Source organism: Arachis hypogaea, chromosome 1 (genome assembly GCF_003086295.3).
Source record: "Arachis hypogaea cultivar Tifrunner chromosome 1, arahy.Tifrunner.gnm2.J5K5, whole genome shotgun sequence".
Classification (NCBI taxonomy): domain Eukaryota; kingdom Viridiplantae; phylum Streptophyta; class Magnoliopsida; order Fabales; family Fabaceae; genus Arachis; species Arachis hypogaea.
The window spans coordinates 15416717-15442665 of NC_092036.1; the positions used below are offsets into that span (position 1 = coordinate 15416717).

At 33.0% G+C, this 25949-nt stretch overlaps 2 protein-coding genes across 2 annotated transcripts; both read right to left on the reverse strand.

The window, feature by feature from the left end:
• Positions 1-10453: 10453 nt before the first annotated feature.
• On the reverse strand, positions 10454-12147 carry LOC112799144 (uncharacterized acetyltransferase At3g50280). The gene has a single exon (XM_025841672.3). The coding sequence runs from the start codon at positions 12085-12087 to the stop codon at positions 10663-10665; it is 1425 nt and encodes a 474-aa protein (XP_025697457.2). The 5' UTR covers positions 12088-12147; the 3' UTR covers positions 10454-10662.
• Positions 12148-22305: 10158 nt separating this feature from the next.
• LOC112799161 (protein ENHANCED PSEUDOMONAS SUSCEPTIBILITY 1) lies at positions 22306-25725 on the reverse strand. The gene has a single exon (XM_025841673.3). It carries the CDS (start codon positions 23765-23767, stop codon positions 22442-22444), a length of 1326 nt encoding a protein of 441 aa, XP_025697458.1. The 5' UTR covers positions 23768-25725; the 3' UTR covers positions 22306-22441.
• Between the last annotated feature and the right edge of the window lie 224 nt (positions 25726-25949).

The window sequence follows — 25949 nt, forward strand, 5'->3', positions numbered from 1 at the left end:
CTGAATCAGGTTGGGCATCAGCAAGGATGTCATTCAGCTCATCCTTGAGACTTTCAGCCATGCTTACTTCTTCTACTAGGAAATCAATGAGGTCAGTGCTCATGCATTCTTCTGGGGTGTCTGGATGCTACATAGCCTTGATAGCATTCAGTACGAACTTTTTCTCATTGACTCTCAGTGTTACTTTTCCTTTTTCAACATCAATGAGGGTCCATCCTGTAACTAGGAAGGGTCTCCCTAGAATTAGAGATGCACTCTTGTGCCCTTCTATATCCAACACCACAAAGTCAGTGGGAAAAGTAAAGGGTCCAACCCTAATAATCATGTCTTCAATCGCGCCTGATGGTATCTTAATGGAACCATCAGCGAGTTGAAGGCGTATGCAGGTGGGTTTGACTTCCTCAGTCAAACAAAGCTTCTTTATTAATGAAGCAGGTATTAGGTTGATGCTTGCTCCAAGGTCACATAGAGCTGTCCTTGTACAGGCGTCACCTAGAGTGCATGGTATCATAAAGCTTCCAGAATCCTTAAGTTTCTCTGGAAAGCTGTTTTGAATGATTGCACTGCACTCTTTAGTAAAGAGGACTATTTTTGTCTCTCTCCAATCCTTCTTATGACTCAAAATTTCCTTCATGAACTTAGCATAAGAAGGTATTTGTTCAAGAGCCTCTACAAAAGGGATCTTGATCTCTAATGTTCTAAGATAATCCGCAAAGTGGGTAAACTGTTTATCTTTTTCCTCTTGATAGAGTTTCTAAGGAAATGGAATCTTAGCCTTATATTCATCAATGTTGGTGGATGAAGGCCGAGTGCCATGTGTGTTGGAAGGGGGGATACTAGCTTACTTAGGAGGGTTGTTATCAGTGAGTGACTGGCCTCCCTTGCTTGGGCGTTCAACGCCCATGTTGCTGCCCCCTTCCTGGTGTTTGACGCCAGGGGCATTATTCTCTTGTGGGCGTTCAACGCCAAGGGTGCTGCCTCCTTGGGCGTTTGAACACCCAATCTCTGCCCTTTCCCGGCGTTCAACGCCAAGAGTGATACCTACCTGGGCGTTTGAATGCCCAGAGTTATCTTGTGCAGAGACCTGGTTATCCTCTTTCAGTTGTTCTTTTCCTAATCTCCTGTTGTTCTGAGGTTGGGTATTCAATGTATTCCCAGTCCTTAGTTGAATGGCCTGGCACTCCTCTATTATCTGCTTAGATAACTGCTGCCTTGTTTGACTCAGCTGTGCTTCTACATTCTTGTTAGAAGCCTGAGTTTCTCGCAAAGCCTCTTGTAGTTCTAGTAGTTGCTGGGCAAGGCGTGCAGTTGCTGAGTCAATGGGTCATCCTATTCTGGAGGGTTAGGTTCAGTAGATATTGCCTTAACCTCTCCTTTTATAGAAGTCTCAACAGATGAGTACAGTTATTGATTAATGGCAACTGTCTCAATAAGCTTTTAAGCTTCTTCAATTGTCTTTCTCATGTGTATAGAACCACCAGCAGAGTGGTCCAAAGACATTCTAGCCAGGTCTGAAAGTCCATAGTAGAAGATGTCTAACTGTACCCATTCTAAAAATATTTCAGTGGGACATTTTCTTAGCATCCTTCTATACCTCTTCCAAGCATCATAAAGAGATTTATTATCTCCTTGTTTGAAGCCTTGGATGTCCAGGCTTAGCTGGGTCATCTTTCTTGGAGGGAAGTATTGATTCAAAAATTTATCTACTAACTATTTCCAAGTTTTCAAACTGGCTTTAGGCTGGTTATCTAACCACCTCTTTGCTTGGTCCTTTATAGCAAAAGGAAAGAGCAATAGTCTATAGACATCTTGGTCTACTCTCTCATTGTGTACTGTATCAAAAATCTTTAATAAATCTGCCAGAAATTCAGTAGGTTCTTTCTGTGAAAGTCAAGAGTACTGATAATTTTGTTGTACTAAGGTAATGAGTTGAGGGTTTAATTTAAAGCTACTTGCTCTGATGTGAGGTATGCTAATACTTCTTCCATAGAAGTCAGCAGTGGGGTTTGTATAGGACTCTAGAGTTCTTCTGAACTCCTCATTCCCATTTGGGATCATGATAAAGAAAGGTAGAAAAAAATAGAAGGTAGAAGAAATAGAAGAAGAAATCGAAATGTAAAAGATAAACAAGAATTAAAATATTTTTGTTTTTGTTTTATTTATTTATTTAATCCAAAATTAAAATTAATTAATTAAAAGAATTAATTAATGAATTTCGAAAAAGAAGAAGAGAGGTAGAAGAGGAGATTTCGAAAATTAGGAGAGAGAAGAGTTAGTTAGGAAGTTTTGAAAAAGAAGAGAGAGAAGATAAGTAATTAATTAAGAAAGAATTTGAATTTAAGATTTGAAATTTGAAAATTAAGTTTTTAAATTTTTAATTTTGAAATTGAAATTTGAATGTTGAAATTTGATTTTGAAATTTTAAATTTTAAAATTTTGAATTTTGAAAAAGTCAACAAGATAAGATAAAGATTTGAAAAAGATTTGAATTTCGAAAAGGTTTAATTTTGAAAATTGAAATTTGAAATTTAAATTTTCAATTTTGAAACTCAATTTTGAAATTTGAATTTTTTATTTTGAAATTTTTAAAGTTAAAATTTTAAATTTGAAATAAGATAAGATTTTGAAAAAGATATGATTTTTATTTTGAAAAGATTTGATTTTTGAATTTTAAAATTAAGATAAGATAAGATAAAAATTTAAAATTAAAATCTGAATTTTTTAGCTAGAATTTTCGGAAATTAATAAAAAAATAAAAATAGAAAAGATATTTTTTATTTTTGAATTTAACGAGGAGAGAGAAAAACAAGTAAAAGAGATAAATCTTAAAATTTTTAGATCTAATTACTCCTAGTGTGCGAAAATTTAAAGAAAACACAAAAAGACACCAAACTTAAAAATTTTAAGATCAAAACAAAAAGAAAATACAAGAACACTTTGAAGATTAAAAAGAACACCAAGAACAAAACTCAAAAAATTCAAAGAACACAAGAACATGTAAGGGACACCAAACTTAAAATTTTTAGAAAACCAAACACAAATTTTCAAAAAATTAAAAGAAAAATAACAGGAAGACACCAAACTTAAAGATTTGATACAAGATTTAAACAAAGAAAATATTTTTAAAATTTTTTAGAAAAAGACTTAAGAAAAATTCGAAAATTATCAAGAACAAAAACAAAAAGACTCAAACCCAAGAACAAAGATTAAACAAAGAAAATAAAAATTTTTGAAAAAGATTTTTTTTTCGAAAATAGAGAAGAAGAAAAAAAATAAAAGACTCAAATAAAATAATAAAAAAATTACCTGATCTAAGGAACAAGATAATCCGTCAGTTGTCCAAACTCGAACAATCCCCGGCAACGACGCCAAAAATTTGGTGTACGAATCCCCACACTCCATACAGCTGTACCAGCAAGTGCACTGGATCGTCCAAGCAATACCTAAATGAGTCAGGGTCGATCCCACGAGGATTGTGGTTTGCAGCAAGCTATGGTTATCTTGCAGGTCTTAGTCAGGCGAATCAGAGGTTGTTGGTTTGATTGTTTGATAGAGTGAAAAAGGTCTAAAGAAAAGGTTATAAAATACTCTGTGAATCGAAATGGAATCTGTAATAGGAATATGGTTAAGGATTGGAGTTGCTTTATCTTTCTGAATTAACTTTGGTATTACTATCTCCTTTGCTTGTGAATGATTTCTTCTATGGTAGGCTGTATGTGATCAACGCCGTATGGCCGCGGTCATTAATCTCCTCTGCTTCAGATCAAACACCATATGGCCATGGTCATCCAATCTAAACAAGGATGAAGCTCTAGTAGTTCATTCTCTCTGGTGATCCTACTCAAAACGTCACAAACAAGGTCGAATCTTTCAGATCAGAGAGTGCTGCTTCTTTGGGTTCAGCTTCTACCACAGAAACCATAATCTCCCTGGAAATTGGCTGAACTGGTGTCTTGAGAAGTCCCCAATGAAGTTGTAGATTAGCCATCTGAGAGATGTATAATCAAGCTAGCGGTTTGCGCTTTCCAGCCACGTATTCACACGAACCCAAGTAGACACGAGTGGTTGTCAGGCACGCAGTCCTAGTATGATGAACAGAGCTGATTGTCACTGATCATCCTATTCACCATATTGAAGAACGAGTATACATCTTAGAATTAAATCAAACATGGATCGAAGGAAAACAGAAATACTTTTATTAATTAATAGAACTCAACAGGGCTCCTCCCCTCAACCTAGGAGGTTTAGAAACTCATATTGATAGAAAATACAATGTGAGAAACGAAATTATGTGTAAAGTGGCCGAAGATCCTTTACAAAGAGTGATCTCCTACTTTAAATACTAAACTAATAAGTAGTAAGGGTAAAACAGTCTTTTTAGTGCTAAAATCTACTTCTGGGGGTCCACTTGGTGAGTGTTTGGACTGAGCTTTGATGAGATCCACGTGCTAGGAGGTCTCTAGGGCGTTCAACGCTGGCTAGGTGGTCCTTTCTGGGCGTTTGAACGCTGGTCTCTACTTTGTGGGCACTGGACGCTTGGAGGGGGGTAGGAAGCTGGCGTTGGACGCCAGTTTTGGGCCTTCTAATCTGAAGCAAAGTATAAATTATTATACATTGCTGGATAGCTCTGGAAGTCATCTTTCCATAGCCGTTAAGAACGCTCCATTTGGACTTCTGTGACTTCAGAAAAGCTCTTTCGAGTGTAAGGAGGTCAGATCCAGACAGCATCTGTAGTGCTTTCTTTGCCTCTGAATCGGACTTTTGCTCCAACTCCTTAATTTCAGTCAGAAAATACCTGAAATTGCACAAAAACACAAAAATTTAAAGTAGAATCTAAAAATATGAATTTAACACTAAAATTTATAAAAACTAAACAAAATTATATAAAAACAATGCAAAAAAATATATAAAATATTCGTTCATCAAAAACAAAAACAAAAAAGCTTGACCAAAACAATATATTGTTTTGCTCGAAATACTGAAATTCAATTAACTCTTAAACTAGTGAATAGACTCATGAGTTTCTCCAAGTCTATCTAAAAAACCGAACTTGCACTTAAGTGAGCTTGATTTTATCTCTTACAAATAAAAATTGTAAATATGTATAGTGCTCTGATTGGATTTTCTAGAAACTTGGGTGATTATTAAATTGATTTTTTGGTCACTCATCAAAGTGAGTTTTAATGACTGGTTGGTTTCATTATTTTAAGTACAATTTGTAAAATTTTTAATTAGATTTTTATATATTTGTTTTAATTAAATTTTTGTATTAAAATTTTTTTATTAGGTTTTTTTATAATAATTAATTTAATTTTATAGGGACGGATTAGTGCAGAAATTTAAATAAAAAAAGTATAGTCAATTAAAAAATATTTGGTACAAAAACTCAATTAAAAACAAAAATTACAAAAATCTAATTAAAAATTTCGTAAAACTATAAGAATCAACAAAATAATTAAACCAATTAAAAAAAATTGAACATAATACTTCAACAACAACAGTACAATTCATAAATATGTTGTACTTTTATTTTAAATAAACCTTAATTTGTACAGAATTTTAAAGTGTTAAGGTTTGTTTTTTAAACAAGAATTATTATAGAATTGATGTAAAAATAATAAATTTGAATACAGAGAAATGAAATTTAAATGATAAATATACTTTAAAGTAGCTTTGTTTTTAGAACTAAAATTGAGATAGGAGGATTGAAATTTAATATTGTTTGATGGTCACTGATTACATATTAAAACTAAAATGTTAATTTTGAAACACAAAATTTTAATCTTTTCAGTACTTCTAAAAAATGAGAATATATGAAAATGAAATTTTAAAAATGGAGATTAAAATTTTAATAAATTTTTTTCTCAAAAAAACTCTAATTTAATTTTTTTAATTTTAAATCTATTTTCTCAATCTTCATATTCATCTTAAACTAAACATAATATTGAGACATATCTCATTTTAGTACATTTTACACCAAATATAATATAACAATTTTTTTTTTTTCAATCTCAATCTTTTTTTTAAACGAATCTAAGGGACTAAATGCATATCTTATCCAGTTTTTGCTCCTCTTTTTAGGGGTGAGCACGGATCGTGAGTATCCGATCATCCGTCCAAATTCAAACCGAACCAATTAAATTGGTTTTGGAACCAACGGGTAATCAGGTCCAATCTGAACTAAATCAATGATTCTCTCTAATAATTGGTTCAAGTAATGGTTATGACGGTGCAGAACCCGAACCAACCCGTAAATCTGATCATATATTAATTAAATAAAAAAAATAAAAATTTAATATATATATATATGCCTTTTAATATGTTTAAATTTTAATGTCTTTAGTGTTTAATATATTTGAATTTTAATGTGTTTAATTTTTAGTGTATTTAGTATTTAACATGTTTGAATTATTTCTATTAATATTACATGTTTATTGTATTTACAGAATTTTTAAGATAATTTCTTTTATGAATTTCCATTTTATCGAACCAATCCGTTTTTAATCGATTTGGTTTGATTCGAGTACATACACAAAAAAAAATACAAATTCAAACTAAATTAAACTAATTACAATTTAATTGATTCGATTCTAATTTCACTTTAAACTCAAACCAATTTGACCTATATTCATCTCTATTATGCACATTTTTTTTCTTACTATTTTGCTGCAGTTTTCTTCTAACTTTTTTTTCCCCTTACATGCTTAAATTTAAATGTTTTCGTCATTTGTTCTTTGTTTTCTCCCTTAACATAGTACGCTAAAGTTATTTCATGGGCTATAAAGATTTGTAAACTTATGGTTGGTGTAGGAAAATAAAATGAATGATGTTATGTAATTAAATAAGTTAGTTTGTAAGATATACTTTATATAGAACCTATTTGTCGGCAAGGTTTGCTTACATAGTCACACTTTGTATCTTTATTGTCTTGTTCCATTTCTTGCTAGCTTACAAGAAAATCACATGATAGGAACTAAGTTCTTATGCATTTTTTATCCTTTAACTTCGTTATCTATTTGTATTAACTTGTAATTAAAGTTTATATATATTCTTCTTTTGTCAATTTATATAAGCGAATTTTAGTCTAAGTCTCTCTAAAAAAATTAACAAAAGATATATAAAAATTTAAAATTGAGTTTAAAAATTGATTTTTTATACTTAACAACTTTTTATCTTTCTACAACATTCGCGTACGCAAAAGTATCACGCGATGCGGGTACTGAATTCTGTCCAACGGTCTTGCATACACAGAAGAAGGCACGCGTACGCAAAAGTATTAAAATTGCAGACTCGCGTACACAGACGTGGAACGTGCCGCAAGAAATTACTGCTGTTTTTACCATTTGCGTACGCAAACAAGGCTCGCGTACACAACACCCTAATTTTCATCCCATGCGTATGCAAGCCACTTGCATGCGTGCACACAACCCTCATAAATTAAAAGTGTATTTTTATATCTTTTAACCATTCTTTTGGCCTCCTAAACCTTTATAAACTTCGATACGAGTTTAGAGTCGGTAAAATTGATGATGGAAGAGTTAGGAATAAAGTCAAATGAGTTGAGTTAGTAAAATTGAGAGAAATAAACAAGATGTTAAGTGAGAATGATGATGATTATGAGATTGATAATGAGAATGATGATGATTATGAGATTGATGATGAGAATGATAATGATTATGAGATTGTTATCTGAGCTTGATTTTGATTTTAATACACCTGCCTAGGTAGATGCAGTGGCATTGATCCACTTGCTCCGGATTTGGTTTGAGTCTCCTGGAGTAGATGTAGTGGTTAGCCCCCACTTGCTCCTAGTTGAGAATGATTTGAGATTTGTGAAACTATTTGAGTTTCGGATTTCTTGGGTAGATGCAATGGGTCAGTTCCACTTGCTCAAGGTTTGAGATCCAAGATTCTGTTGATCCTACGTCGTAAGTGTGGCCGGACACTTATACATTTCCAAATGAGCTTTCCCCAATATATATATATATATATATATATATATATATATATATATATATATATATATATATATATATATATTGAATGATTATGATTTTGTGTTTAGGGATGCACGCTCGCAAGGACTGTCCAAGGTTAGCTATCAGGACATGTCGAGTTGGCTAGCCTTACTTGAATTTACTTGTGCTTTACTTGTCTGCATTGCTTGTGTTTGTACAACTGAGAGGCCTCTCATGCTGGTGTTATGGGTGTACATTAAAAAAACCAAAATATGGTTAATCGGTTAAAAAATCATAACCACATTTTGATTAACCAATTTAACAAACAATTTTAAAACAATATCCATATTTTTCAAAATTGGTTAACCAAAATCAAATTTAAAAAAAAAACTTATTTTTAACCGATTAACCAAAACCAAATTTTAATTTTAATTGTTTAGATTAAAAATTTAATTTTAAAAAAAAACCATTTTTTGTCTAAAAACTAGTTTTTTGGTCAAAACCAATTTTATTTTTTCAAAATCTAATTTTTTATTAAAAAATTGGTTATTTTTTTAAAATTAGTTTTTATTTTTATAATCGGTTAAAAATCGATTTTTAAATTTTATAACCAATTAATAACTAATTTTATCATATAAAACTAATTTAGTTAACCAAAAAACAGGTTTGATTTTTGGATTAACTAAACATGTACAGCCCTACGATTGACGTTGAGGACTGTACTTGTTGAAATGAAATGATGAGATAATTAAATAACAATGATGAATGGGAAAAAGTTTTTACATTTACCGTAATTGATGATTGTATAGAAATTTTTTTTAATAATAAACTTCTCTCGTTAAGGACAATATTAGAACTTAAATTACTACTAGTATTGTCATTATATATTGTTATAGAATTTTTATTATTTAATGCATACAAGGTCACATATTTTATTTATGATAAAAATTAAAAATTAAAGTTAAATGATATTAGTGCTTTTTGATTTAACAAAATTAAAATAAAGCACAAAAATAAGGATAAAAAACTAAAAAAATAGATGGCTCTGAAAAAAAATAATGTTAAATTTTATGTCATTATGTATGAGAATAATAATTTATTTTATTATATTTATTTTTGTACCAAATAACGAAAAAGTTAATATTTATGTCTATTTTTTATTACTTATTTTACTTATTTATAGTTGTTTAAATTAGACTTATAATTATTGAGCCGTGTTTTTTTTAACAAAAAATAGTTATGAAGTCATTTTTATTTTTTTTATAAGAATATATCTATTATATCATGATTTTAATAATTAATATTAATTTTAAAAAATTGAATAAATTTATGTTTATTTTGATTAATTAATTATATGTACTCTTATAATTAAGAAATAGATTTAACTTGTTCTATAATAAATAATTTTTTAATTATTTAATTTATAAAAATGTCTCATATTTTTATTTATCCAAAAAGTTAAAAATTAAAACTAATATTAATACTTTTTAATTAATAGAACTAAAATAAAACATAAAAATAAACTTTGAATAAAAATAGAAATACAAAATTTTGAATCTTAAAATATAAAATAGTTATAACATAAAAAAATTATTTAAATATAATTTTTGTAAGCAACTCCATGAATGAACGTAAATGAAAAAATATTATATACAAAATAAATCATGATATATTAGTACAAAAATTATTCTGTGTGAATTTAAAAAACATATTGTCTGTTAAATTATTTTATTAATAATAAAAAATTCGTATGAATAATTTATATTTAATAAATTTTTTTTAATGAAGTTGTTATGAAAAGTGTGTGAAAGTTTTTATTTAATGTAATTGATAGATGTACAAATTTTTTTTAATAATAAGTTTCTTTCATTAAGCATAATATTAAAACTTAAATTTAGACGTCAATTAACATTATATATTATGTAAATACTTAGAATATATTAAAAGAATATAATAATAATTTAAAAAAAATATTCTGTATAAATTTATTTTTACAAAAGTTGCCTCTATTGAACTATTTACTTTTATTCTTTTAAAAATAATATCTAAATAAAAAAAATCTACAATAATAATTTACATTAAATATAAAAATTTTAATGAAATTATTGTTAAAAAATGGATAGAAGTTGTTTTTTTATTTAAAACTTACGGAAGAATTGTTTTTAATAATAAACCTTATTTTAATAAACTTTTCAATAATAACCTACATTTAATAAAAAGTTTTTAATAAAGTTACTGTTTATGATGGATAATTTTTTTTATTTATAGTAATTAATATTATATAAAAAATTTTTAATAATAAATTTCTCTTGTTAAAGATAATATTAGAACTTAAATTGAAAGACGATACAATTAAATAAATTATTTATACAATATATATAATAATGTACTATTTTGGGATTCACCAAGGATCGAACTATTGATTTTTCGAATCTAGCGCTCTATACTATGTCATAATACCACTCATCCCAAAAACTTCAGCTGATAGAAAAAGGTAACACTAATAATTATATCTCTAATATTTTATAAATCTCCATTGTATACATTGTGTAAATATTTCATTGACTCCTCATATTTTCCTATATTATTATAGATAATCACTCGATCCATAGCCGCAACAAAATCCATGAATTAGAAACTAAACTAAGGTTTTTGCTCTCCAAAGTCCAAACCTTATTTGCCATTACTACCTTATTAGCCATTACTAGATGGAAACGGCATCCATGAACTCAGGGTCATTCTCCAAGGCCTCCAAGATCTCAAAAGGAAGGCACACTTCAATGTCAATGCTGCCTTCTTCCATCCCAGCAAACACGCTAATCTTCCCGTTACGCTTGTTTGCGCCGCCACTTCGAACCGCCACAGGCTTCCCCCACCCAAAGTCGTTACCATAAACATCAAACCGTGGGGAACTGCCAGTGGCCAAGGAGTTGAAATTAGCCAAATTTCGCAGCTTAAGCAAAGTTGGGCCTCTCACCCAAGAAGCACAGTGGCTCCTTAACATTTCATCAGTGTACGAAGCTATCATCTTGTTCATCTCAAACGCACACTTCGCAGTACCACCTTCTAGAAGCTTCTCAGCAGTCATGGTCACGCCGCCGACAATAGCTGCATTCCCAAAGTAGTCATCCGGCAGCGGCGGAACCATCCTCGGCCTAGCACCTACCGGAAACCGGTAAGAGAGCTCTTGTTGCGGGTCACAACCGCGGCTGCAACGGATCACAGAGTGCCAAAGATGAGCGAAAACCGCTTGCAGCGAAGAAATTTTGTCGGTTCCGGCTTCATCGTTGACTTTTAATTTGAGCTGCAATATCTTCTCCTTTGTGAAGTGGAAGAACCTCTCTGGTGGTGGCGGTTTTTGCTTTTCCAGTTCTGAGTCTTTTGTGAAAGGGAACCGTATAGGAGGCTCAACGCCATTTAGAAACGCGCGTTCAAGTGAAGGAAGTTTCGACGGTTTGTTGTGGCCACGTGAGATTTCGGCCCAAGAATTGATGAAATGCCAAAACGACTTGCCGTCTGCAACGGCATGGTTGAGCGTGCAGCCGATGAAGACGCCGTCAACTAACTCCGTGACTTGCACTGCGAACAGCGGCTGCGACGTTCCTTCGTGGTTCTGAACGCCGTTAAGCGGGAAGAATGAGCGAACAACGGGGGGAACGTGCTTGGGTTGAAGGATGTCGTTGACGGTTGTGTTCTCTGCTATAGCATGGACGAAGAGTGCTCCTTGGTTGTTACAGAGGATGTGACACGTGGCGGTTTTGTATTCGTCTTGGTGGTTATGGTTGGTTATGACGAAACGGCCTGTGAGAGGTGGAAAGAAGGTGAGAGTGGTGGAGAAGGAGGATTTGAGGTGATTGATGATTTGGATTGGTGATTGGGTTTCTTGGTTGGTGTGATTGTGGAAGTAGAGAAGGCCTTTTTGAATGGGTTCAACGGTGAGGAAAGTGAGATCCCATGGAGTTAGATGGATTTTCTGAGAACAGTAACCCTTTTGGTTTAGTGCTTCTTGAACTAGGCAACTTGAGATGATACGGGTAGATCCCATGGTGTATGTAGGGGTGTTCCTTCTATGAGTGTGCCAACTGCCAAGTGATGGCATATAGTTATAGAAAAATGTTATGCACATCATAATTTATATTTTTGACTATTATTTATCTATTAATTTAATAATTCATCAACATATTTTGGTCTATATAAATTTTGATAACCATGTAATTAGTTATATTTTTTGGGGGAGGGGAGGGAGCCTCACGAAGTCCATGTGCGGAGTTAGAAGGGGGCCTCATCGTTTATGGAATGTTGTGCCCTTTCACGTGACCAAAATACGACGAACAATGTTTGCACTTTGATTTTGTAGATCTAAAAGCAAGAATGAAATGTTACATCTATGTATACACAAAAAATGCTTTCAGCTAATTAATTGTGTGCAAACTTATGTGAATGTATCCTAGTTTTAACTTCTTGATACAAACAAAGCACAGCTCTGATATTCTTGTCTGATTCATTTGGACTTATTGGATGCTTGGCCACGGGAAAAATATGGTTGAGAGAGACATTCGGTGGCTCCATTTCCTTCTTGGCCAATCAAAATCTAAATATCTAATGATGCTGCATGTGTTTGGCCAATCATCGCACGCGCTTACATGCACAATATAAGACTTTGATCGGTTTTGTTAGTAATTAAAGGCAAAAGATAACCATGTGTTCAGCGAATTTTTTTAAATTTATTTATAATTAAACTTTATTCAAATAATATATAGATTAAATTTAAATATCTGAATACATTAGTAAAAATTACTTTCTCTTTCGATCATACAAAGGCGCTATGTACATTCATACTAAGATCAATTTTTGCTGTTAACTCTTTGATCAATGAATATCTTATCTAAACTAAAAAAAAAATTCTTTGTAATTCTTTGCACACTGTAATTCTTTTTCCAAAATTTAGATTCATACACATTTATGTGTGTAGAGGTAAAAGAATAAAACTCTTGTGTTGATTAGTTTTAATCCTCTACTCTTATCATATATCTATTAGGGGTGTTTGCGGTGCGGTTTGGTTCGAATTTTTAGAAAAAAGTCATCCGATCCAATCGTTTAATTAATATGCGGTTCGGTTCGATTCGATTTTTTTATCGAGACTATTCAAATAAAATCAAACCAATTAAATTTGGTTTGATTTGGTTCGGTTTGTTTGGTTTTTCAATCAATTAAAAAAATTACTACCATACTATTTCACAAAGTCATTACGTTGAAATCAACAAACACAAATACACAATAACTAAGAAAGTCTTGATCAAATGAAATTCAACGACAAAAGAAATTAACGTACAATAATTAAAGAAGTTTAAAAGTTCAATAGTCAACACAACAAAAAATAAATATAAATTTCCAGTGTTTCTACGAGGAGCTGGCGCAGTAGGCAATGCAATTGGAAATCTAATGCTTGTAGATTCATTTGGAAGAGGAACTGGAACAGCATCAATCCATCATCATAACACAAAAACTCTTTCATGACCATCTATATGCTATTTTTTGTTTTTTGTATCCTGTAAATTTCTGCAGATTTAAACAATAGGAAAGGATATTTCTAGCTCATAAACATCATGATTCACTGAACATTAAAAATACCTATAGTTTGATAGGTTCTTCAAAGTTGTTCATATGAACACTTTTCAACTGAATGCATAAAATTTGCAAACAGAGATCCAAACATTTCAAGCAATTGGGATATCCAAAGCTAAGTGTATCATTGAACAAGTATGTCTAGCTGATCGAAGAAATGGAACACATACCCTTGGACATCAAGTAATACTAAGCTACTTCAGAGTATGAGAAAACCTATTTGACCAAGGTAGGTTTTCAAGATTACACATCTCTAGTAGTCACATAATTCTTGGACAGAGCATCTCCTAAGCTTTTCAAGTTCTACCTGATTAATAAAGCCATAAATTTACAACAAGGAAAGCAATCAATTGCAAGATTCTGACCACTATTTATGCATCCCGCAGCTGCCTGTACCATCTCGAAACAATTACCTCGCTTCGTTCCATTAATGAAAGATACTTGATCGCAGCATTATGCTAACAGTAGTGACAGTGATAGTTCTTAATATGCTCACCAACAATGAACAAATACATTGAACAATCAGAAGCAATTTTTCTAAATAAATACATTGAACAGTGAACCATAGAACTAATTTCCCTAAACAAATACATTGAACAATCAGAAGCAATTTTTCTAATCAAATATGTTAAACAGTGAACGACATAACCAACAATCAAAAGCATTTTCCCTAAACATTGAACAACAAATAAAATAATGAATAGTGAACCAGCAATCAGAAGCAATTTTAGTAATAATGAACAACAAATAACACAATGAACAACAATCAAAAGTTGTTGAACAGAATAAAACAATGAATCAATAATTATTGAACAAAAATTAGTCAAATTACATACCTGACTCGGAGGCTCGGGCTCCATATTTGACTTGAATCAGTGGCTAGGTGGCTCGGTGCTGTGCTGTGTTGTGGGGGGGGGGGGCAGAAACGTTGTTGGGAAGAAGGCTTCGACACTGCTGGGCTGTGCTGTATGTTGTTCTATGCTGGGTGGCTCAGTGGGAATTGGGAAGAAGGCTTCGACATTGCTGGGAAGAACGCTGCTGCCTGCTGGGTTCGTGCTCGCTGTCGCTCGGAAGAAGGCTTCGGCACTACTGGAAAGAGCGATGCTGGGTCGATGCTTGCTGGGAAGAGCGTTGTTGGGTCAGCGCTCGTTGGGAAGAAGTCTTCGGCGGTGATGCGAGGTGGCAGAATTTAAAGTCCACAAACTAACCAGCAAGTACACTGGGTCGTACCAAGTAGTACCTCAAGTGAATGAAGGTCAATCCCACGAAGATTGATGGACTAAGCAACAATGATTGCGTGATTTACTTAGTTAGACAAACAGAAAATGGTGTTTTGAGAGTTCAAAAGTATTAACAGTAAATTTAGAATATCAGAAAGCAAGCAGTAAGTTGTTGTGAATTATATGAGTAAAACAGTTAAGGTTGCAGAGATATTTATTTTTCGGATTAACTTTTCTTACCAACTATTTTAATCATACAAGATTCAATTCATGGCAAACTATATGTGACTAAACCCTAGTTCCTTAGACCTTTTTAGTCTCCTCTAACCTTCATCAACTGCCAATTCCTTGGTCACTTGATTTCAATTAGAGGGTTAAGTTCAATTCTAGTTTATATGCCCCAAAAATTCTAATTATCCAAATATAAGAGGATTATATGTCACATATCCCGTTAAATCTAGATAATTAGAAATTTAGAAAAAATTATTTTCAAACTGTTGTTTAAGCAAAGAGCTTTTCAAAGTTTTCTTCAATTACTTGGTCCAGTTGCTGATCTCTATGCACCCTCTCACTATAGCACTCAGACATGTGATCTGGAGGTGGTAGATGGAGGGCCTGTCGGATGCTTCTCAGACTGAAATTAATGAATTTTTCTCTCAGAAAGCTCTGATAATTCTTTTCATTGACCCTATCAACATCCTTATAAGTGACCAAGAGATTGCCATAAAATTCTTGGACCATCAGTAGTCCAACCTCAGTGTGCGGGTTGCAAAGAAATTGCCACCCTCTCCTCTGAATCTGAAATTAGATTTCTGGATATTCATCCAGTTGCAGTGTAAATCTCACTTTCAGAGTCACAGCCTTCTTGTAAGTGTTCTCATAAAACTATTCCTCATAGAGCTTGGAGCGGAACCTGTGTGCATCATAGGAATTGGTGGCTGGCTCTTTACCTTTCCTCTTCTTTGAGGACTCAATGGTTTTGGGTGCCATTACAGAGAACAAAAAAAATAAGCGAAGCGACAACGTCAAACTTAAAACTTTTGCACGTCCTCGAGCAAATTAAAAAATTACAAAGAGGAAGACAAAGAGAAAATCTGAAAATAAAGCAATAAAAAACAAATTTAAAATTTTTTTATGTTCATCTTTTTTTCTTTTTTCTTTTTTTTAGAAAAGCAATGAAAATAGAGAAAAACAAGAGGGGACGGACAATGGGGGTTTGGGTTCTGAGGTTGTGGTTAATGTGTGTATAAGGCCATGGGGGTAGGGGTTATAGAAGGAAAAGGGGTTGATGTGGTTGGGGAGTGGTGCGATGAGGGCTATGTTGTGGTTTAAGAGAAGGAGGGGCTAAGGACAGTGTTGTGCTCGAAGAGAGGGGTTGATGAAAGGGATTGGAATGGTTTGTTTTGTGTGTCTTGAAGTGGGATAGAGGAAGGCTTATATAGAGGTTGGGGGTGGGGTTTGTTGGGGGAAAGGGTCACGAGCTGGTCTTTTGGGGGGTGAAGGAGGGAGTCACAGATAGGTCAAGGATGGTGGAGAATATATGGGGAAGGAACGAAGGGGATAGGGAACTAGGGGTAGGGATCACGGGCATGAGTCAAGGGCTGGGAAAGATTGAAAAAGGAAAGGGAATATGGTTCATATTTTTGAGATATGCTGCAGAAATAGGATGGATTTGGTTTGGAATAAGGTACAATTAAGGAGCTGACGCCTAACTTGGTTAAAGCAGCGCCTAACTTGAGGTGGAACTCAAACTTGGCGCCTAACTTGAGCAACACGGCGCCTAACTTGAGGTTGTTCTCCTCTCTGGGCGCCTAACTTCCCTTGTAACTCATACCTGGCGCCTAACTTGAGAATAGTGGAGTTAGACGCCAGGCCTTCCGTATGCACTCCCTATAATGTGTCTTCATATGGCGCCTAACTTGATGGAGCCAAGTTAGGTGCCACCCATCCAGTGAGCAACATCAATTTGGACGCATGATTGGTGCCTAACTTCACAAAGGTGGAGTTGGGCGCCACCCCTCCTGAGAACTTCCTTCAATTTGCCTTGCATGTGGCGCCTAACTTGAGGTTTTAAAGTTAGGCGCCACCCTGTCCGCAGAAACTTCCTCCAGGGTGTCCGAAACTCTGTCTCAATGTACCTGTTTCTATTCTAATAACTCTACATGATCCACGTAAAACAAAGGAAAAATAGTAGAAAATCAATCAAAACTAACTAAATAAAAATGAAAGTATAAATTGAACTTAAGGATACAAAAACATCGGGTTGCCTCTGGACAAGCGCTTCTTTACCGTCACTTGCTTGACGGTCAGTTCTGCCAATTCAGCAAATGAATGGACCTTTGGTGATCAATCTCGCGTCCAAAATAGTGCTTCAATCTCTGGCCATTAATTGCAAACCTTCTATTAGAATTTTCTTCTTGAATTTTCACATGACCATACGGTGATGTTCTAGTTACCACAAACGATACTGACCACCTGGATTTCAGCTTCCCGAGAAAAAGTTTGAGCCTTGAATTGAACTGAAGTACTCTCTGACTTGGCTTAAAGACTCTGATGGCAATCTTCTTGTCATGCCATATCTTGGTTCTCTCTTTATAGAGCTTGGCATTCTCATAGGCAGAACTCTGAATTCATCAAGCTCATCCAGCTAAAGCATCCTCTTTATTCATGCAGCTTGAGCATCGAAGTTCAGAAACTTGATAGTCCAGTATGCTTTATGCTCCAACTCTACGGGCAAGTGACAGGCTTTACCATAGACCAACTGATAAGGGGACATGCCAATAGGAGTCTTGTATGTTGTACAGTATCCAGAGAGCGTCATCAAGCTTCCTAGACCAATCCTTTCTTGAAATACTGACGGTCTTCTTTAGAATCCTCTTGAGTTCTCTATTAGAGACCTCGACCTGTCCACTTGTCTGAGGGTGATAATGGGTTTTCACTTTATGACGGACTCTGTATCTCTACAGTAGTGAGTCCAGCTGTCTATTGCAAAAGTGACTTCCTCTATCACTAATGAGTGTCTTTGGGACACCAAACCGGCTGAAAATATATCTCTGGAGAAAACTCATCACCACTTTGGTATCATTGGTGGGCAAAACCACAGCTTCCACCCACTTGGACACATAATCAACTGCCACTAAGATATAAGTATTAGAGTATGAGGGTGGAAAAAGTCCCATGAAGTCAATACTCCACACATCAAACAACTCAATCTCAAGAATCTCTTGCTGTGGCATCTCATGGTTGGCAGGGAGATTCTTGGCTCCCTCACATCTGTCACAGTTCTTCACAAATGTTCTTGAGTCCTGGAAAAGAGTCGGCCAGTAAAAATCGCTCTGGAAGACCTTTTGTAGTTGTCCTTTCACCACCAAAGTGGCCTCTATAATCAAAACCATGACATTGCCAAAGAATCTACTGTGTTTCCTCATCTGGGACACACCCTCGGATTATACCATCTGAGTATCTTTTAAAAAGATAAGGTTCCTCCCAAAAGTAGTACTTTACATCAGTTAGTAACTTCTTAACTTATTTACTGTACTCCTTAGGAATGAACCTCATGGGTTTGTATTTTGTAATGTCTGCAAACCATGGAGTCTGCTAAATGACAGAAAGTTTCTCATCTGGAAATGTCTCAGTCACAGTTGTGGGTGATTGCATTCCTTCTTCAGGTTCAATTCTGGAAAGGTGGTCAGCCACCTAATTTTCTAACCCCCCCTTTTTGTCCTTGATCTCAATATCAAATTTCTAAATGAGCAGCACCCATCTGATTAATCTTGGTTTAGAATCCTGTTTGGCAGAAGGTACTTCAAAGCAGCATGATTAGTATAAACAATAACCTTGGAACCAATCAAATAGAACCTAAACTTATCAACAGCATATACAACAGCTAATAATTCTTTTTCTGTAGTTGTGTAATTCTTTTGAGCATCATTTAATACATGACTAGCATAGTAAATGACATGCATAAGCTTGCCTTGCCTCTGTCCTAAAAGAGCTCCTATAGCATAGTCATTAGCATCACACATTAATTCAAATGGTAAATCCCAGTCAGAAAGAGCTATGATGGGAGCAGAGGTAAGGTTTACTTTCAAAGTTTCAAAGGCATGCAGACAGTCAGCATCAAATATAAAAGGAACATCAGCAACTCATAGGTTGCTCAATGGTTTAGCAATTTTGGAAAAATCTTTTATAAATCTTCTGTAAAATCCTGTATGACCCAAGAAACTCCTGACTGCCTTAACATTAGTTGGTGGTGGTAATTTTTCAATTACCTCCACTTTTGCTCTATCAACCTCAATTCCCTTGCTTGAAATCCGGTGTCCAAGAACAATACTTTCTGTAACCATAAAATGACATTTCTCCCAATTTAAAACAAAGTTTGATTCTTGGTACCGTTTCAAGACTAGAGACAAATGCTTAAGACAGGATTCAAAAGAATTACCAAAAACTTGGGAAGAAGGGCTTCGAGCTCGAGACTCCAGTGCAGAGAGCAAGAGTGCGAGACTGAGAGAAGAGAGCAGCTAGAGGCCTAGATCTAGGTTTACGTTTGGGGGTGGGGACTGGGGAGGGGGTTAGATCACAAGTGAGTTAGGAGAGGAAAGTTTTTGAAGGTGCAGGGGGTTGGTTTTTTAGGGTTTTTAATATGTCAGTTCGGTTCGGTTGGAGTTTTTATTGTCAGAACCAAAAACTAAACCAAACCGCAATAAAAACAGCAAAATATATTTTTTTTTGGTTTTTTTTATTTGTTCAGCTTTTGATTTTTTCGGTTCGATTGATCGGTTTAAATCGGTCCGGATCGGTATTGAACACCCCTAACCTATATGGTATGAAATTTGTTATTGATTTCAAATTTGAATCTTAATTCAAATTTAAATCAACTCTTATTTTAAATCTGAATCTTATCTTATTTCAAATTGAAATCTTATGAATCATATCATATTACAATTCAATTTAAAACAGAATCAATTAAAATTTCATCCAAACTTAGAATTTAAATTTAAAAATAGAATAATTATTTTTTTTTAATTCTCATTTACCCCATATGTTCAATATTATGCTGGTAGTAACTCCTTAACGACCCGATAGTATGAAGTAATATATTTTTACAAAGAATTTGAAAAGAACAAAGTATAATTTCTTCCATCTTTCTAACTTTTGATTAACCCTTAGAGTATGATTTAATTGTCAAACTCTAATTTGTTACCATTATTATAATGAACTGTGAATAACTAAGAAACTCATTTTTTCATTCATTCAATCTCCTTGACCAAGGTTTAATTCATCTGTCATTATAATTATAGAGCTCAAATTCTTTACCGAGAGTTGACGGACTTTTTATTTATTAATCATTTATTCTATAAATATTTAGATCATATCTAATATCTATTTAACTAGCACTCTAAAGTATTAAGTATCTAAAATCAAAATATAATAAATATATTGTTAATTATTATGACTCTCACAAATTAAAAGAAACTTTATTACCATGTTCATCTTGTAAATATCCTATTGACAAATATGCAGTAATTAATGTGGTGAATCACCTATTCTCCCATAACCGATTTCATCAATCTTGGGTTAAAATCATACAAAACACTAAACAATCCATTTGAAGCACATGACTAAGTCTTATATAACCACTAGCTCATTCGGTTCGTACTACACAGTGAAAATTCCACCAATTAGATGAGTAAACATCAAAGGCTAAACATGGCTTACTCGCTAACTGATCGTGAACCTCGCCGGGACAGATTTCAATGCTGCTCTTTGTATGGCTTCGCTCCGGTGTCAGGTACAACCCCCTTTGTTGCTGTCAGGTGAGACCGCTTCAAACAACGACGCTGTCCTCCACCGAAACCTTCCTCAACGACTACAGTACCAGACATGGCCATCGAAAATGGCCTCCGTCCACCTTCCGCAACTGAAACTCCAAATTTAGAATGAATCCTATTTTCATTCAGGTCATAGATTCGAAAAATTATTTATTTTTTTCTTTAATTTTTGTTTCTATTTTCTCATGTTTTAAATTTGAGAGTGTTAGAAATTTCAAAAGATTCAGTTTTCCAAATTAAATTTGTTAATCCCTTTAATTTGGTAATCAACCTTGTTCACTCGATTTAAAAATTTACTGTAGATCATTAGCAAGCTAAGAGATTTTTGAGAATGGAGTTACTTTTGTCCGCGTATGAAGCTCCAATAATTGGACGATATTTTCTTAGCCACCATGTCCACCAAACCGCATTGGTTACCACAGACGTCACTTTCTAAGAATGGGAATCTAATCCATATTATTACGACATTACCTCAAACTGAAACCAACTAGTAGGTGTGTGTTTGGATTTCAGTTTATACATAAAATTGATTTTGTAAATTTGATTTTGATAAAAAGTGAATTTGTGTTTAAGTGATTTATGTTTGGTAATTTTTTATCAAAATAGATTATAGTAAAGTAAATATTGTTTGGATTACACTACTCAAAATTACTTTTAGATAAAAAATTACTAAAATAGACATCAAATTAAATAAATTTTTTATATTATTCTATTATTTTAATTTATTTATTTAAATAAATATTATTAATTAATTTTATAATAAAATTAATATTTACTTACTAAAATAAAAATAATATATAAAAATTGACAAAATATATTTTTATATCAAAAGCAAAAATAATATATGAAAAATATATATCAAAATATACTTTATTAAATTATATTACTTATAATTTTTTTAATACTTTCGGTACTCTTTTATTTAATACTATTTTAAACTATAAATTTTAATTATTCATGACTTGATTCTTAGTTATAATTAATTTTTTATTTATTTTGTTCTTTTTAATGAGATCAATAATTTATATTATAACAAAATTATAATAATAAATTAATATACAAAAATTACACTTACAAATTTTAACAAAGTCAAACAAAAATATTTTTTTATACAAAATCAAAAGTAAAAAATTAATAAAAAAATATAATTATGTATTTAAAATATTTGAATATTAAAAGGACTACAAGCAAAGAAGTAAAGGGTAGAATTGATAAAACAAAATAAATCCAATCCTAACGTGATTATTTAAACGCAGAAGTTACAATTTCTAACTTCTTATAAACGCACGTTAAGATCCTAAAATCACGTTAGCGTTTAAAAAAAAGCATCCAAACAAAAAGAGGAAGTGTTCAATGCACTCAAACGTGCTTCTCTTCCTTCTAACGCAAAACCAAACACACCCTAGATATCATTTTTCATTATTTATGGAAAAGTATAGGTAAACAATGAAAATATTAAACAATATAAACAATAGATATATCGGATGTTCATTTTACCAGTGTACGAATGATTATTTTAATATTAAAATTTAGAAGTTTAATTTAAAAATGTAGTGTATTTTTATTTAATTGATGATTGTTTATATTGTTCAACAAAATCATTGTCTTCCTAACATTCCCTGTAATATATTACAAACAAAATAACATAACCAATTAGCAATTGACAAGAACTTTCAAAACAAAACATTTTATAAGCAACCATGATCAATTTACACAAAATTTAGTTAAAATAAAAATAATTTATACATAAATACATAATAATTAATTTGGTTGCAGATAATTTTTAGGTGAACGTAGTATTTTTGTTTTACAAGGCATCTATGAACTCGGAATCACTTTCCATGGCCTCCAAGATCTCATAAGGGAGGCAAACTTGAACGTCAACACTCCCTTTTTCCTTCCCTCCAAATAAAGCAACCATTCCTTCTCCAATATTCGAACCAGCCCTAACCGCCAATGGCTTTCCCCAACCAAAGTCATTACCATAAACATTGAACCTTGGCGAGCTTCCAGTGGCCAAAGCCTTCGCACCAACGGCACCACCGAGTTGAAGCAAGACCGGCTTCTTCGCCATAAAAACATATTGGCTCCTCACCTTCTCATCGCAGTGCGAAGCCACCATCTTGTTCATTTCCATAGCACCCTTTCCGATCCCACTTTGAAGCAGCTCCCCTGCTTTCATTCTCACAACTCCAATCTGCAAAGCGTTCCCGAAATAATTCTCTGGCAACGGCGGAACAATTCGCCTTCTAACGCCAATCGGCAAGAAGATGAAAACCTCTTCTTGCGCGTCCACAAAACTGCAACGAATCACGGATATCCAAAAGTGAGTCAAAAGCGCTTGCAGCGAAGATATATTCTCTGTTTTGGCCTCTGCATTAGCCTTTGCTTTGAGTTGTGCTATTTTCTCTTTTGTGTAATGAAACACCCTCACTGGTGTTTCTGGTGTTGAGTTTTGCGAGTTTTGATTCTCCTCCTTTGTGAATGGAGAGGGTGCTGGTATTGGAAATGGAGGTTCAACGGTATCAAGAAAAAACCGCTCCAGCGAAGGATCTTTAGTTAGTTTATGGCAGCCACATGAAATTTCCGACCATAAATTGATGAACTGCCATAATGACTCTCCGTCGGCGACCACGTGGTTGATCGTGAAGCCGATGAAGACGCCGTCAACTAGCTCCGTGACCTGCACCGCAAGCAACGGCTGAGACGTGCCTTCGCAGTTTCTAACTCCGTTAAGTGGGAAGAAGGAGTTGACAATGGAAGGAACGTACTTTGGCTGAAGAATATCATCAACACTTGTGTTCTCTGCTATGGCATGGACAAAGAGGGATCCTTTATTGTTGCAGAGAATATGACAATAGGTGGTGTTGTTTTCGCCTTCAGTAGCTATGAGACGGCCAGCGAGGAGTGGAAAGAAAGCGAGGGTGGAGGAAAGGGAGTGTCTGAGATGCTGAAATTGTGATGATGATGGTTTGTGATGAAAGAGAAGGCCTTTTTGGTTCATCTTGATTGGGAGGGCCACAAGATCCCATGGTGTTAAGTGGATTTTCTGATCTGAGTCGGCTTGACTCGGTGCTTGGATTGTGCTGGCTGAGATGAGTCGGATCACAGGCATGGCTGAAGCCTGAATCATTTCTGAGCTCTACTACTGTTAAGTGTTGAGTGAGAAGGTGAGAACTATAAGTCATTGTTGATTATGTAATCTACTTATCCAACTCTTGCCTGTGTCTATGGTTTCAGCTGCATTCTTTCACCTACTCTAGTTTTTTTTTTTTTTTTTTTGGTGACTAATTCAGCTACTCTCGTTTATTTTTACTTCTTGGTGCACTAGTAATCACGTTGCTATCTAATCACTCGGATAAAGACGTTTTTTTATATTTTTAATAATTAAAATTTAATATATATATATATATATGATTAAATTATGTTATTTTTGTAAAAAAAATTAGATTTGACAAATCGATTTAATAAAAAAATTGATAAACTAAATTTTGAATAGTATAAATTAATATTTTTTTAAAAAAATAACTATAATATTTTTATTATAGGAAATGACAAAATAATATATATATATATAAAAGTATTTCAGTCATTTTTTATAATAAAAATATTATAGTTATTTTTTATAAAAAATTATTTTAGATTGATTTAAAATTTGGTTTATTAATCTTTTGGCTGAATCGATTTGTTCGATCTAATTATGACAGAAATAATACGGTTTAATTGATTATATATATTAAATTTTAATTGTTAAAAATATCTTTAAAAATACGTTTTAGACATCTTTATTTGAGTAGCTCTTATAAAAAAAAATAGCATCAAACCTATTAAAAAAATTTAAATTTTCTATTTAATTTTAAAAATATAAAATTAAATCATTTTTAAATATTTAAAATTAAACATATAAGACTACAAAAACACTAGGAAGAGGAAGAAAAATGTAGTAATAATAGTACTAATAAAAGAATGACGATGAGAAAAAAGCAAAAAAGAAGAAGGAGAAACACCCAAAAAAAAGAGGAGGAACGCGAGAAGAAAGAAGAATGGGGGTACTAATATTTACATTAGTAGAGATAGTTATGGCGTATATCTATACTCTCATTACTTGAATTTTGACTAATTTGATTAGATTTGATTACCAAAAAAATCATATTTATAGCAAGATTGTTTATTAAAAAAAATAAAAATTACTATTTAATTTTAAAATATAAAATTAAATAATTTGTAAATAATTAAAATTTATTACAAAAAATAAGGTAAAAGAAAAATTAGACATTAAATTATAAATATCATAAAATTTACTAAATTATTTACCAAATCAGCTTCATCCCAACTTCTCTACCTCTCCACTTATTTGCACCATTATTATTCGAATTAATTCAATACTTCAGCTGATATTATATATCAATTATTCTCCACATACAAATTATTTTTTATACAAGTCTATACAAGTTATTTATATTCATGCATGCATATTTTTTTCGTGCTGTTTCTTCTTCTTCTTTTTCGTTATTTTTCTCTTTCATCATTGTTGTTAACAACACCACCTGCTCCTCCTCATCTTCTTTTCTCCTCCCCCTTCCTTTTTCTCCTTCTCCTCCATCATCAGTTATCTCGTTGTTGAAGATAATGAATAATTCAAGTTCAGATTGTCAATTGAACCAGAAGGAAATTGATTATTGTTTTGAATCCAATCAAGTGGTTGAGATGTGGTTCGATTCTAGTTAATTTTTTCGAGTAGTTTATGATTTTGTAGGTGAATAATGTTTCATCATTGATGGTTTGAATTGAATGTAATGTAAAAGTTCTGTATTAAAGAAAATATTTTTCTGTATTTGCAGCAAAATTGGGTATAACACGAAGATATTTGGGTGTATTGTTTAAAAATTTTCGGTGTATGTGTGTGCTAATAAGTTCTGTATAATTCAAAACTCTTTTTCTCCCTCCTCCTCATCTTCTGCTGCTTCTTCTTCTTCTTTTTCATCATCATCATCATCATCATCTTCTTTTTTCTTATTCATCTTCTTTTTTCTTATTTTATCTTCTCAAGTTTCTTCTTATTTTACTCTTTTAATAAAAATAAAAACTAAAAAAAATCAAACAAAGAAGAAAAAGAAACACATAATATTGCAAAATTACTTGAAAGATGATGAACTTATATTCATTCAACTAAAAGAAAGAAAGAAATAAGGAAAAAAAGAAGAAAAAATGCTGCATTAGAGGAAATGCTTTTTTGTATTTGCAGCAAATTTGGGTGTAACACGAAGATATTTGGGTGTAACACGAAGATATTCGAGTGTATTGTTTAAGAATTT